We start from the raw sequence: 12,143 nt of genomic DNA on the forward strand, positions 1-12,143 counted from the left end.
GGATTAATAGAAATGTGTTAAATTCATATATAAAAGTTAGCCAATAAGAAGCTAGAGCTAATGGGCCAAGCAGTGATTTAATTAATACAGTTTCTGTGTAATTATTTCAGGGCTGAGCAGCTGGGAATGAGCTACAGGCCTGAACATGTTTTTGTTTGGGAACTTGGACTTTAGTACTTTGGGTTAGGAAAGCCATGGAATGCTTTAAACATTGCTTAATGGTCATCTTAGTAGGAGCATGGAAGACAATGGTGTGGAGGATAAATTTGAACGGTGAGGAACTGGTTCAAGAAGTTTCAGAGGAGAATTATTTTAGCATGTTGCCTAGAGATTATTCTTGTGAAACTTCGGGAAAGAATGAAGCTGGTTTTTGACCTTTTCAAAAAAGTCTGCCTGAGACTAAAGTGAATACTTTTGGACTAATTCCATTGGCAGAGGTAATTTCAAAACAGCCTAGTATTGACTCTATAATGTGGTTATGAGTGGTCATTCTTATGAAGATTTGTAATGAAAAGAAGCAAGCTGAGACTGTAAAAGTACAAAATGTACAACTTGAAAAGAGGAGCACTAGGAGCTAAGTCCTGGTTTCAAGAAGCTTAACAGATTAAGAAATGGAATAGAGGGAGTAGTTACCTCAGGGAAAGATCCCACCCAGCTAAGTTTCCAACTTGCAAAAAGGAATTAAAGAAAAGCTTAAAACTGGGTGTGGTGATGCATGCCTTTTTTCTCAGTACTCCAGAAGAAGAGGCAGGCAGATCTCTGAGTTTGAGGTCCACCTGGTCTACAGTTCCAGTTTCAAGACAGCCAAGCTTAGGCATTGAAGGAAATCATGGAAGACAGAATGCTGGTGAAGATGTAATTGAACAAGGGGAACATGTTCCAGTCCCAGTAAGCAGCAGAACTTGGCAGCTTCAGCTGGCGACCTGGTTTGGCTTTAGGGTCAAGGATATAAGAAAAGAGTAAGAGAATTTCCCTTAATGACTAAGGAAAGTCACTGAGGTCAGGCATGTGTCAGGGGTGAATGGAGGCCAACAGAGGTCATTGCATAAAACTGTCAAGATGCAGCAAAGATTGCCTTGGAGACCCCAAGATGATGGAGATTCCAGAGCCCTGGGATATCTGCCAAGGATAGCTGCTAATAGGCAGTGGAATTAGCCCAAGAAAGAGAAGTATGTTTCAGTCACCAAAGATGAAAGGAGTTAAATATTTGAAAAACATTTTAACATCAGACATGGAAATACAGACTTTGGAGTTTACCCTGCTGGTTTTCAGTCTTGCTTTGGTGCAGTAGTTCATCAGTATGCTCTCTTCCCTACATTTCAAAATGGCAATGTATATCCTGTGCCGTTAAATATTGGAACTATATGATCTGCCTTTTGACTTTGATTTTACGGGGGATTACAGTTAAGAGATTGCATGAATCTCAGATGAGACTTTGAACTTTAGACTTTTAAATAAGTTAGAGGTTACTATAGACTATGGGGTTTTTGAAGTTGGACTGAATGTATTCTTGTATTATGATGTGTTACAAACCTTTGGGGGCCAGGCAGTGGAATATGGTGATCTGGAAGAAAATGACTTCCAAAGGGAATGGTTTTGTTGGAGTTGGAAATGGTTTTTTTTGATTGGAAAAACTGTGTCACTATAGGGTTGGGATTTGAGTACCCCTATGCTCAGACTACTCACATAGTGTGGCACTCAATTCACTTCCTGTTGCCTGTGGATCAAGATGTAGAATTCTCAGCTCCTTCTCCAGGATCATGCATGCCTGCATGCTGCTATGTCTCACCACAAGGATAATGAATTAACCTCTGAAACTGTAAGCCACTCTAATTAGATGTTTGCCTTTATAAGAGTTATCGTAGTCATGGTGTCTCTTCACAGCAATAGAAACCCTAAGACACACTTCAAAGAACATATTTGGTATATGTCAAGCCACAAAGTTTATATTAGTATTTTCAGAATACATTAAGTCAATATGGAACAAAATGTTTACTACAAATGAAATCAACATGAGCTACAGCTTTAAGGACATTACAAATTGTTAAGGGAGGTAATATATGTACCAAACAATAACCAAACATGCTGTACTGTGTCCATTTTAAAATCGTGTGTTAAAGAACTATCAGACTCACACAGGGAGAGAGTTGCTTTCACTGAAGGCACTGGAAAAAATTCATGGGGTTAGTAACTGAACAGGGACTTCAGAGATAAACACAATGTGAACTTAAAACAATATTTAGATTTTTGTCCATACTTTAGTGAAGCCCACTTTTATACAAAGTACTCCTCTCAAGGGATTAACAAGAGATAAGCCTTTATTTCATGCTATTTACAATCTAACTAAAAAAATCAAAAAAAGAAAATTAATTGTCAAAAGTGGAAAGGAATAATGGTAGAGATTTTTCTTAAATCTGCCATCAAAGAAAATCACAAAAACAAAAGATCATTAACTCAACTCCAGAAAGTGGTCTAGCTAAAGCTAAGCAGAATCCAAAAAGGAAAAAAAAAAAGATGTGAGTTCTGGGAAGCTGGGAAGGCATCATTCAGTAGAGAAACAAGGAGACTGGCAAAGAATGAGTGGGCTGTTTGTACTAAGTGGTAGGTCACAAAAGCTGAAGAAAAACAGTGCAACATGCGGCTAGATTAAGAGTCTAGACTATGGAAAGGCAAAGACCAGGTAAAGAGTTAAAGCCATTTAGGGATACCTTGTTTCTGACTAACCAGTAATGTTACCTGACAGCGAGTTCTATATAAGAATTCATCTTTCTTTAGAAGAAAGATCAGAAATTTACTTTATTGATTGTATTTCTAACTGAAAAAAAAATAATAATCTTAGTATCTAGCACCCAGTCTTGGGATTTGTTGTCAAATTTTTACAAATTCCCACTACTGTCTTAATTACTGCTCTGGTCCTTTCTTGTTAGTTTACACTTGTGAGTAACAGCTAACGTACTTCATGATCTGTGTCATCACAAGAAACAAAACAGAAAAACAGATATCAGTTTCATGATATCAGGATTCAGCACTTCCCACAGCTTGTAACCATAACCTTTAGCTACTAATGAACTAGACTGGTTTCTACAGTTTGGTTTTACACTTAGGTAACTTCATCAATCTTGTAGGAATAAAAAGTATTCCAAAGTATGAATTCATCCTGCACTCTCTCTAACCTCTCTGTATTTGATTACACAAAAGCAAAATAAATAACCAGTTCAAGGTATCATGCTACATATTCTTATCAAAGTGACCACATTCAACTCTCTTCCATGACAACAGAAATTCATGACACTCCTTTTGCTTGTTTATCAATTTTCCTGAGGCCAGAAAGCAATGTCCAAGCCTACAGCCTTATGAGAATGTCCTGAGGTATACAACTATAGTACTTTGATTCAGTACCTTGATGAGAATAAATTTTTAAAAAGTAACATGTTAGGGAATGGAGAGAAGGCTCAGTGGCTAACAGCATTGGCTGCTCCTGAAGAAGATCAGAGTTCAATTTCCAACATTCACAAGGCAGCTCACAATCATCTATAATCCAGTTCCAGAAGACCTAGTACTCTCTCTAGCTTCCACGGGCAACAGGCATAGTATATTGCAGTGGGACAATGGTCTTGTACCCTTTAAAGATTTGCCACTTGAACTGTTTTAATAAAATGCTGATTGGCCAATAGCCAGGCAGGAAGTATAGGCAGGGAGACCAGGACAGGAGAATTCTGGAAAAATGAAAAGCTCAGTCTGCAGTCATCACACAGGCACAGAGGAATCAAGATGAGAATGCCTCATTGATAAAAGATACCACTCCACATGGCTAACACATCAAGAATTATAGGTTAATGTAAGGTGTAAGAATTAGTTAATAAGAAAGTCTGAGCTAATAGGCTAACCAATTTATAATTAATGTAGGCCTCTGTGTGATTCTTTGGGACTGAACAGCTGCAGAACTGGGAAGAACAGAAACTTTTGTCAAGAAATGGTGCCAACATGGCAACTTCATTCACATAAAACCTGATAAAGCTTGAGAAGTAATTCTAGACACAAAAGAATAGAGTTAAGTATGGCTTCTTGGTAGCAGCATTTTCTCAGGTGGACTCTATTTGTTAGAGGCAAGCACATCTCATTTAAGATAGGCTTCCTGTAGCTCTTTTAAAAGGAACCACCACAAAACACATAAATGATGTTTATGAAGAGCCAACAGCATGATTCTTGGAGGTGGCAGGGACTTGAAACTCTATAGAGTATTGCAATAAACATGGTTCTGGCCAGTACCTCCACCATGAAGCTAGACTCTCCAAATGCTAAGGAATGGGGTGGATCCAGCCATCAAAACTACTGCTTTAATCCAATCCTATATTGCTTGGCAAATTAAAGACTCATGTGGTCAGAAAGAGAGATATAAAGTAAAGGTAGATCCAGATGACAAAAAACCTTTAAAAGATTAACATTGGGTTTAAAATATATGTAGGCTTGGGAGAGAAAATAAAAAAGATAAAGTCATTTTTTAAAAAAAGAAAAATAAAGAAAAAGGAGAGTAGTCGGATGTGGTGGCACATGCCTTTAATACCAGCAATTGGGAGGCAAAAGCAGGTGAATCTCTGTGAGTTCAAGGACAGCCTGGTCTACAGAGTGAGTTCCAGGACAGCTAAAGATACACAGAGAAACCCTGTCTCAAAAAAAAAAACTTAAAAAGAAAAAGAAAAAAAATGAATTTAAAATAAAGTCACAAAATGATGCAAAATACACAGAAAATCTGAATACTATATGTTATTGTTTTGTCTTTAAACTGTTTGATGGTTGAGAAAAGAGCAACAGCTGCTAAAAGATATTTGATTATAAATGCTGATGGATTAATCTAACATATATATTTTGAAAATGCCTTGACTTGAAAATTTTAGTCAAAAGATATGTTACTTTGGAGAAAAGGTTTTGCTTTCATTCCCAAAGGAAATGAGAGGCTGGGGATTCATTCTGGGTTAAGAAAAATTAGATTTGATCAAGGAAGACCCCCTGAAAAATCTCCAGTAGGAGCAAATGGCCCAGATGATCTAACATTTCAGAAGACATCTGTTGGGTTTCTTCTGAGTTCTACATACAGAACAGTTTCAAGACTGCTGGCTGAGATGATCAACCCTCAGAGAATATTCCTGACCATATTCTAAATTTTCTTTAGGTTTCTATAAGATTATAAGCTCCCCTACTCAGCAGAAAGCAGCCTAGAAAACTATGCCCACATTCTCAAATAAAATGAATTAGAGTGTTGGTTACAAGCTGTTATGGATAATGGGCAGGGAAAATTCTAAACAAAGGAAATTAGATTCAGTGTTCTTGTTTTGAAAATAAAGGGGGGAGTGCTGTGAGACAATGGTCTTGTACCCTGTAAAGATTTGTCACTTGTACTGGTTTAATAAAATACTGATTGGCCACTAGCCAGGCAGGAAGTAATGACAGGGAGACCAGGACAGGAGAATTCTGGAAAGAGGAAAGGCTCAATCAGCAGTTTTCACCTAGCCACAAAGGAAACAAGATGAGAATGCCTCATTGATAAAAGCTACCAAGCCATATGGCTAACACATCAAGAATTATGGGTTAATGTAAAATAATAATATGTAAGAGTTAGTTAATAAGAAAGCCTGAGCTAAAGGGCCAACCAGTTTATAATTAATGTAGGCCTTTATGTGTTTCTTTGTGACTGAATGACTATAGGACTGGGTGGAACAGAAACCTCTGTCAACAGTGCACAAAAAAACATACAATCAGAAAAAAATACCAATACAAATTTTAAAAAGATGAAAGAGGTGTGTGTGTGTGTGTGTGTGTGTGTGTGTGTGTGTGTGTGATGTTTTAGACCTAGATTCCCAATAGCAAGGCCCTAGTGAGCATTTCCTACTACTCACAGGAAGTGGAGTATAAAGAAACTGGCTTGGCCTGATAGGGTAGAGTAGAGATAGGTGGGGAAAACTAAACTGAATGTGGAAGAAAGGAGGCAAAGTCAGGGAGACACCATGTAGCCCTGCTGGAAACAGACGCCAGAACTTTACCTAGTAAGCCACAGCCATGTGGCAATACACAGATTACTAGAAATGGATTCAATTAAGATATACATGTTAGCCAATAAGAAGCTAGAGCTAATGGGTCAAGAAATGTTTTAAATAATATAGTTTCTGTGTGATTGTTTCAGGTCTGAGCTGCCAGGTGGCTGGGAAACAAACAAGCGACCTCTTACAACAAATTGGTGCTCCAACATGTACTAGCTAAATCCACATTAAGCCTGAGGGGGTTTTGAAAGGAATTCTAGACACTAAAAAACAAAGTTTAACTGCATTTTTTCCCAGATGGGCTTTCCTTGCTGGCAGCATGCTGCAGCTCCTTTAAGAGAGGTTTTCCTGTTTGAGCAGTAGCAGAAAAAAAAAAAGCTGTACAGTGAGCTTCCTAGGCCCTGCTTCAGCATGAGTTCTGACTCTTTCTGGAGTTCTAGCTATGGAGCACTTAAATGGGGTTTGTGAGCAGAGTGCTACAACTTGCTTAATGGCAACACAGACCTGCTGCAACCCGACCCTGCATCTGGGGTGGAGAGAATGACTCTCAGAGGCAATGAACAGACCTCCTCCAACATGCTGGACTGGGCAGAGCAAAAAGGTAAAGCAGCCTTAGTCACAGTAATGCCGTTTAGGATTTTAAGAAGCTGTCCTGGTCAAAAAACAATTACAGATACACAATAAGGACAGGTTCAGACATAAAAAAACTCTAAATGAGTCACAGTGTTGGATAAATGTACGTAGACTTGGGAGAGAAAAGAAAAAGAGTATAGAGAGTTATAAAAACAAATAAATGGTTTAAAAAGTAAAGCAAAGTATTTAAAGAGACAGAGTAAAGATAATAAAATAATAATATGGTTTCTGTGACCTTATTTCAGAACTGAGCAGCTGAAAACAAATAAGTGGCCTCCTACAACCCTGGATGCTTAAAAGTAATAAAAATTATAGCATCAGGCATCAGGGATGGCTGCAGGCATAGACATGAGGGACAACAACATGGAAGGCCTACTCTACCATCCTGCTACATTTTAATATCACAAAAGACCAATTCACAACCAACAACAACACAAAAAAGTCTTTCAAGCCACTTTATAATCTTTATAAGGATTTGGTTTGATAGAACCTAAATAGGAGATCTCAAAACCAGCTCACTACCCACTGTCAAGCAGTGAGACCTCTCCCTGCACCACCTTCAGATTCAGCCTCTGTGTTCCTGGCCTTCTAACTACACCTTGCATTTCAGAGGTACCTGGCCTTTCAGTTATACTCATTAGCCAGTCAACATCAGAATCTTCCCATGTCTTCCTTCAAACTCTGTTCCCATCACAGAAGGGGCTTCTCCTACTCCATTAATGGCTCTCCACCTTAGGTAACTTTCAAAGTAGGATATTCCCCTCAGCTTCATTGAAGTCATTTCTGTCTTTGCATACTCCATAATCATACAGATAGATACTTTCCTTAAGACACACATGGTGAAATTATGTTCCTTTACACACTCCTATTTCACGGCCTATCCTTTTATTACTCTTTCATCTACTTAAAAACAGTGTTTACTCCTAAGACACATTTAAAGCTTCTTAGATATTTCATGTTTGAAATGTGCTTCTTGATGCACCCAGTCCTCCACACACCCTCTATGTCAGCTTGCGCCAAGAATTGCTCAAAAGGAAAAGATATTTCCCCAAATCTACTCTAGCTAAATGTGTTACATTTTCTGTCCAACTGATTCACAGTATAATTTTCAGTCTCATCAACTTCTCAATGCTTATTTACACTGTGACTATTTGTGATCTTGGGATTTGGAGGTTTTAATATAGTTTTGAGAGTCATATATTCTTTAAACAAGAAGATGTTTGCGGACACTCACAACAAAAGACATTGAAAATGGCACTCAGATGAAACCTACCTGTACATGCTTTTGCTGAGGGGCCATCGCATGAGGAATTTCAGGATGTGATGAGGTCTTGAGATCAGCCTCACGTACTTTGGGACGTACATCAGAGGCCAGACTAGAAGAAATAGCCAAGGACTTGGGCCGAGTAGCTATGTTGCCTACTCCCCCTGGGGGGCCTTGTTCACTTTGTCTGCTTGTAGCTTCATCTTCCCCATCAGAATCCACAATAAAAACATATTCTGCTTTGAAGAGGTCACCTTTCTGCATTCCTAGTGGGTCGTTCGTATCCAGTTTCTTTCCTTGTGAATTCCTTCCACTTCCCTCTGAGGCGGAAGCCAGTAGCCTCTGGTCTCTCTCCTGCTCGCTCTCACAGCTGAAGGTCATGTGATCACTGTATTCAAACTGAAACAAATACAGGAAGACAAAAATGTTGTCATGGGGGTGACGAATGCATCTTTTTGCTAAAATATGCTAAAAAATTTAACTCACTCATTGAAAGATTTTTTTAATACGTTAAAATACCAAGCTTGCCTGAGAGAAAGGACCTGAAACACATATGTCCTTTGACTAGCTCATCTCTTTGTACTACCTCAAGTCCAAAAGACTTCGAGTTCAGACTTAACAACAACAAGTAAAGTTTACTGCTTCCCAGTAAATCATGAGGAAGGGAGAGAGGAAAGGAACCGGGATGTACAGACCAAAAAAGATGATCAGTGAAGATAGTTACCAAGTGGCAGTCACATCAATTGGACAAGGTTTTAGTTAATTGTCAGACAACCAGCATATTCTTTACTAACAATGGTTTTGGGGGGAATCCTATTTAAAAATGCCAAAATCAAATAAATTTTTAAACTTTGAAAGGAAAGGTAACATTGACACAAAGTATATCAATTATCAAAATAAATAATCTAAGCTAATCAGAAGGCGCTCATGAATGGCACTGCTTTTAAGGTGCAGCTGCTGGAGAGCTATGTGAGTGGCTTACAGCATCACTACAGGAGAGTGAAAATTTCGATTTCAGATCTTAGCACCCACAAAGGAAAATCTAAGTGGCGTACACACATCTATAACACCATCACTTTAGCTTAGGGAATTGCTAAGCAGCCAGTCGGCCTCTCTAGCCAGACCAGTGAGAGACCCCATCTCCAAAGATATGGCAGAAAAGCAATTGAGGAAATCACTCAGTCTAGACAGCCTCTGGCCTAGACTAATGCCAACATTGACAAGATGTCTATGCCCATGTATAAAAACGTAGACAACTTTAATATAAAGTGGGTTTTTTTCAGTAAATTATTTCATTTTGAACTGTCATTTAGAACTGGGATTTTTCAATTTTCCATACATTTTTCTATGACTATTCAAAATAGTTACAAGACCCGAATTAATATAGTTTTATCAAGCTATCAATCTACAATAACAGTCATGACCAGAAGGTGCTTAAAATACCCAATGCCAGTTTCCTTGTTTTGATAACTGTTCTATGATTGTTCCTCTTTTGAGCACTACTTTTCTGTAAAGCTCAAACTAGTTCAAAAGACAAAAGGTAAATCACTAAATACTGATAGTTTAACTATGGTGGTCAATTTAACATATACTAACTTGTATGTGTTACGTGTATAGAGACAGAACTCAAAAATGATCAAGTACAACAGAATTGAAGAGGTAATGTATATTCCCAGCCCACACTGTTTGGCTGCTCTGGACACTGATGTACGGAGTCTAAATGACATGGGTAAAACTTGTCTGATGTGGCTTCCTGTGGCTTTCTCCATATTTTTTTTTTTACTCTAATGTAGCTTCTTTCATGACATTTACCACTACCTCAGGACTACTCGTCATACACTTTCTGCCTTCACTTTCATTGTCTTCTCAACAACTAGTAAGTTCAGTGAGCTATTATTATCCCCTTGGAATATGTTCCTAGCCAGATCCTCTGCCGGTTGAAGTCATTATTATTTTCTTTGTTTATAAAATGAGGTGAGAATATCAACTTTTGAGATAGAGAAAGGGTTTAGCCTTTAAAGGTTAGGCCCACAATCAAAACAAGATAATATCAAGGTTCTTGAATATGATTAAATGAGATGATACACTCATACACATGCACACATACACACACACCACATACAAAGAGGGGAAAGGAGAGAGAGAGAGAGAGAGAGAGAGAGAGAGAGAGAGAGAGAGAGAGAACTTGGAACCATGAAACTGGAGAGTGTTCTGGCTATGGTAAGCTCTTGACACATGACTTTATTTAGGAGGGCTGGGATGGCAACATGCTTGGGGACACATGATAAAAGACATAAGGCTTTATACATTTGTTTGGATATATATATATGTACATATATATGTATATATATACATACATATGCATACATATGGCAATCCTGGAGATGGAACCCATGTAGCTCAAGCTAAGTTCATGTTCCACTGTAGAGCTAAACCATCAGCCCTCAGAAACATATTTTTAATTATCCTTAGATTTTACAATCATCTTATTTTAAACAGAGGAAATACACATTGAAGAACGTTCCAAGTCATTATCATAGATAATTTTAGATTGTCATTCAAATTTTCAAAAGAAGAAAAATAATCCTACCCTATTTACACTTTCTGGACTCTTATCACGTGATTCCTCGGGAATTTTAACAAGGAATTTGGAAGTGTCAGCCACCTGAATGTGGGTTGGTAGTCTTCTGACAGTGGGGACAAATGTGAAGATCAGAGGTTTGGCTTCAGTTTCTCCAGGAGAGACCTATGAGATATGTAAGAAATTAGACTTTCAACCTTGTCAAGGGTTCTTGGCTTTATTCTTCATGTTCCATATTTATCTCATTCACTTTGAAATCTATCCACTTAGCCCTAAAATAATAGGCTCGGATTATTGGCTCACAACCAATAAACTCATTAGGAAAATTCCAATAGGCAGCATATTCATGCTGAAAAGTGAAAGAGGCATGTCAGAATATCAGCTCCTGCTTAAAGGATGTGCCTTCTCATTCATTTATACTGAATTTACTTAAAAGTAAAGGGCTAGCTCTGTGGCCTCAGAAGGAAAGGCTATATTAGTCAGCAGACTGCTCACAAATAGAAAAGGATATGCACATAGTGGTAAAGGACCTGTGTTTCCAGATCCCTGAATACCACACCTATATCACACCTTGTACCCTCCCCACCACAAAAATCTGTTCTCCTTCACGCTCTTGGATCCTTCTGTGTTGTTTCTACTACAGTTGGCCCTTACTTGGACACACTGCCTTATCCTTGGCTTATTCAACAAAGTCTAGTCAACTTCTGGAACTGGCAATTTCACAATGAACGATTATAATTACTGTCATGAATTTAACCCATGGAGAGAGACAAACAATAATAAATAAATGTACAAAACATATAGTATTTCCTTAAGGGATATGAAGACTTACTTTCAGGCTTTGTAGAAGCCCATGAACAAGAAAATGGTGGGTCAAACTTGGGTTCATAATGATCATGATAGTGATAGGAAGAATTAAATTCTAGAGTTATCTTTTTAGAAAAGTATGTAATTGGAGGTGAATGATGAGAGGTAGGCAAGATTTGAAGTGAGTGGAAAACTTTTTATCTAAATAATTACAAGAAATGAGAATCCATTCAATAAATTAAGGGACCAAATAGTTTTAAGTAGTTTGAAGACAGAGTTTAAAACCTTTAACTTCAGAGAGGATCTGAGTTAGGATTCCCAGCTCATAACCACCTGGAACTCCCGCTCCAGGGCAACCAACACCCTCATCTAGACTCCAAGGCACCAATGCTCCCATTTGTACAAACCACATGGGCATATAGACATATATACAACATTTTTTTAAAAAATTCAAAAAAAGTTTATCCTTCACATATTGTACTAGAAGGTTTCTGGATAGTGTGTGTGTGTGTTTGTGTGTGTGTGTGTGTGTGTGTGTGTGTGTGTATTTAAGTTTGACATTTTCTTAACTTGATCAAATCTGTTGGTGAATCTTTTTGTTTCACTTCCTGATTTTTCATTCTGCTTTTTATTTTACTTTTGATTTTATTCAGAGACTTCATCTATTTATTAAACTTCATTTTATATATTAAAAAATTTAGAATTTAGTGGGAAAATTTAAAGACATTTGAGGAAGACTGGAAAGAGTCACTCAGTCATAACTTGCGGAGGTTGCAGTCTAACCATCCTAGAGGAAAATTACCCCTACCTTGCCTTCTGTGAA

At 38.0% G+C, this 12,143-nt stretch overlaps 1 protein-coding gene across 16 annotated transcripts in view; it reads right to left on the reverse strand.

The window, feature by feature from the left end:
* Positions 1-12,143, reverse strand: part of Mlip (muscular LMNA interacting protein) — a 262,529-nt gene that overhangs the window by 125,194 nt on the left and 125,192 nt on the right. For 10 of the 16 annotated variants that reach the window (XM_087905384.1, XM_087905387.1, XM_087905394.1 and 7 more), the window contains 2 exons: positions 10,523-10,678; positions 7,942-8,331 (listed from right to left, as the gene is read on the reverse strand). In XM_087905384.1, coding sequence (XP_087761510.1) covers positions 7,942-8,331; positions 10,523-10,678 — 546 coding nt within the window. The remainder of the gene's footprint in view (positions 1-7,941; positions 8,332-10,522; positions 10,679-12,143) is intronic. The other 6 variants (XM_087905390.1, XM_087905393.1, XM_087905395.1 and 3 more) reach the window with 1 other exon arrangement.

This window comes from Myodes glareolus, chromosome 4 (genome assembly GCF_982192425.1).
Source record: "Myodes glareolus chromosome 4, mMyoGla1.1, whole genome shotgun sequence".
NCBI classification, from domain to species: Eukaryota; Metazoa; Chordata; class Mammalia; order Rodentia; family Cricetidae; genus Myodes; species Myodes glareolus.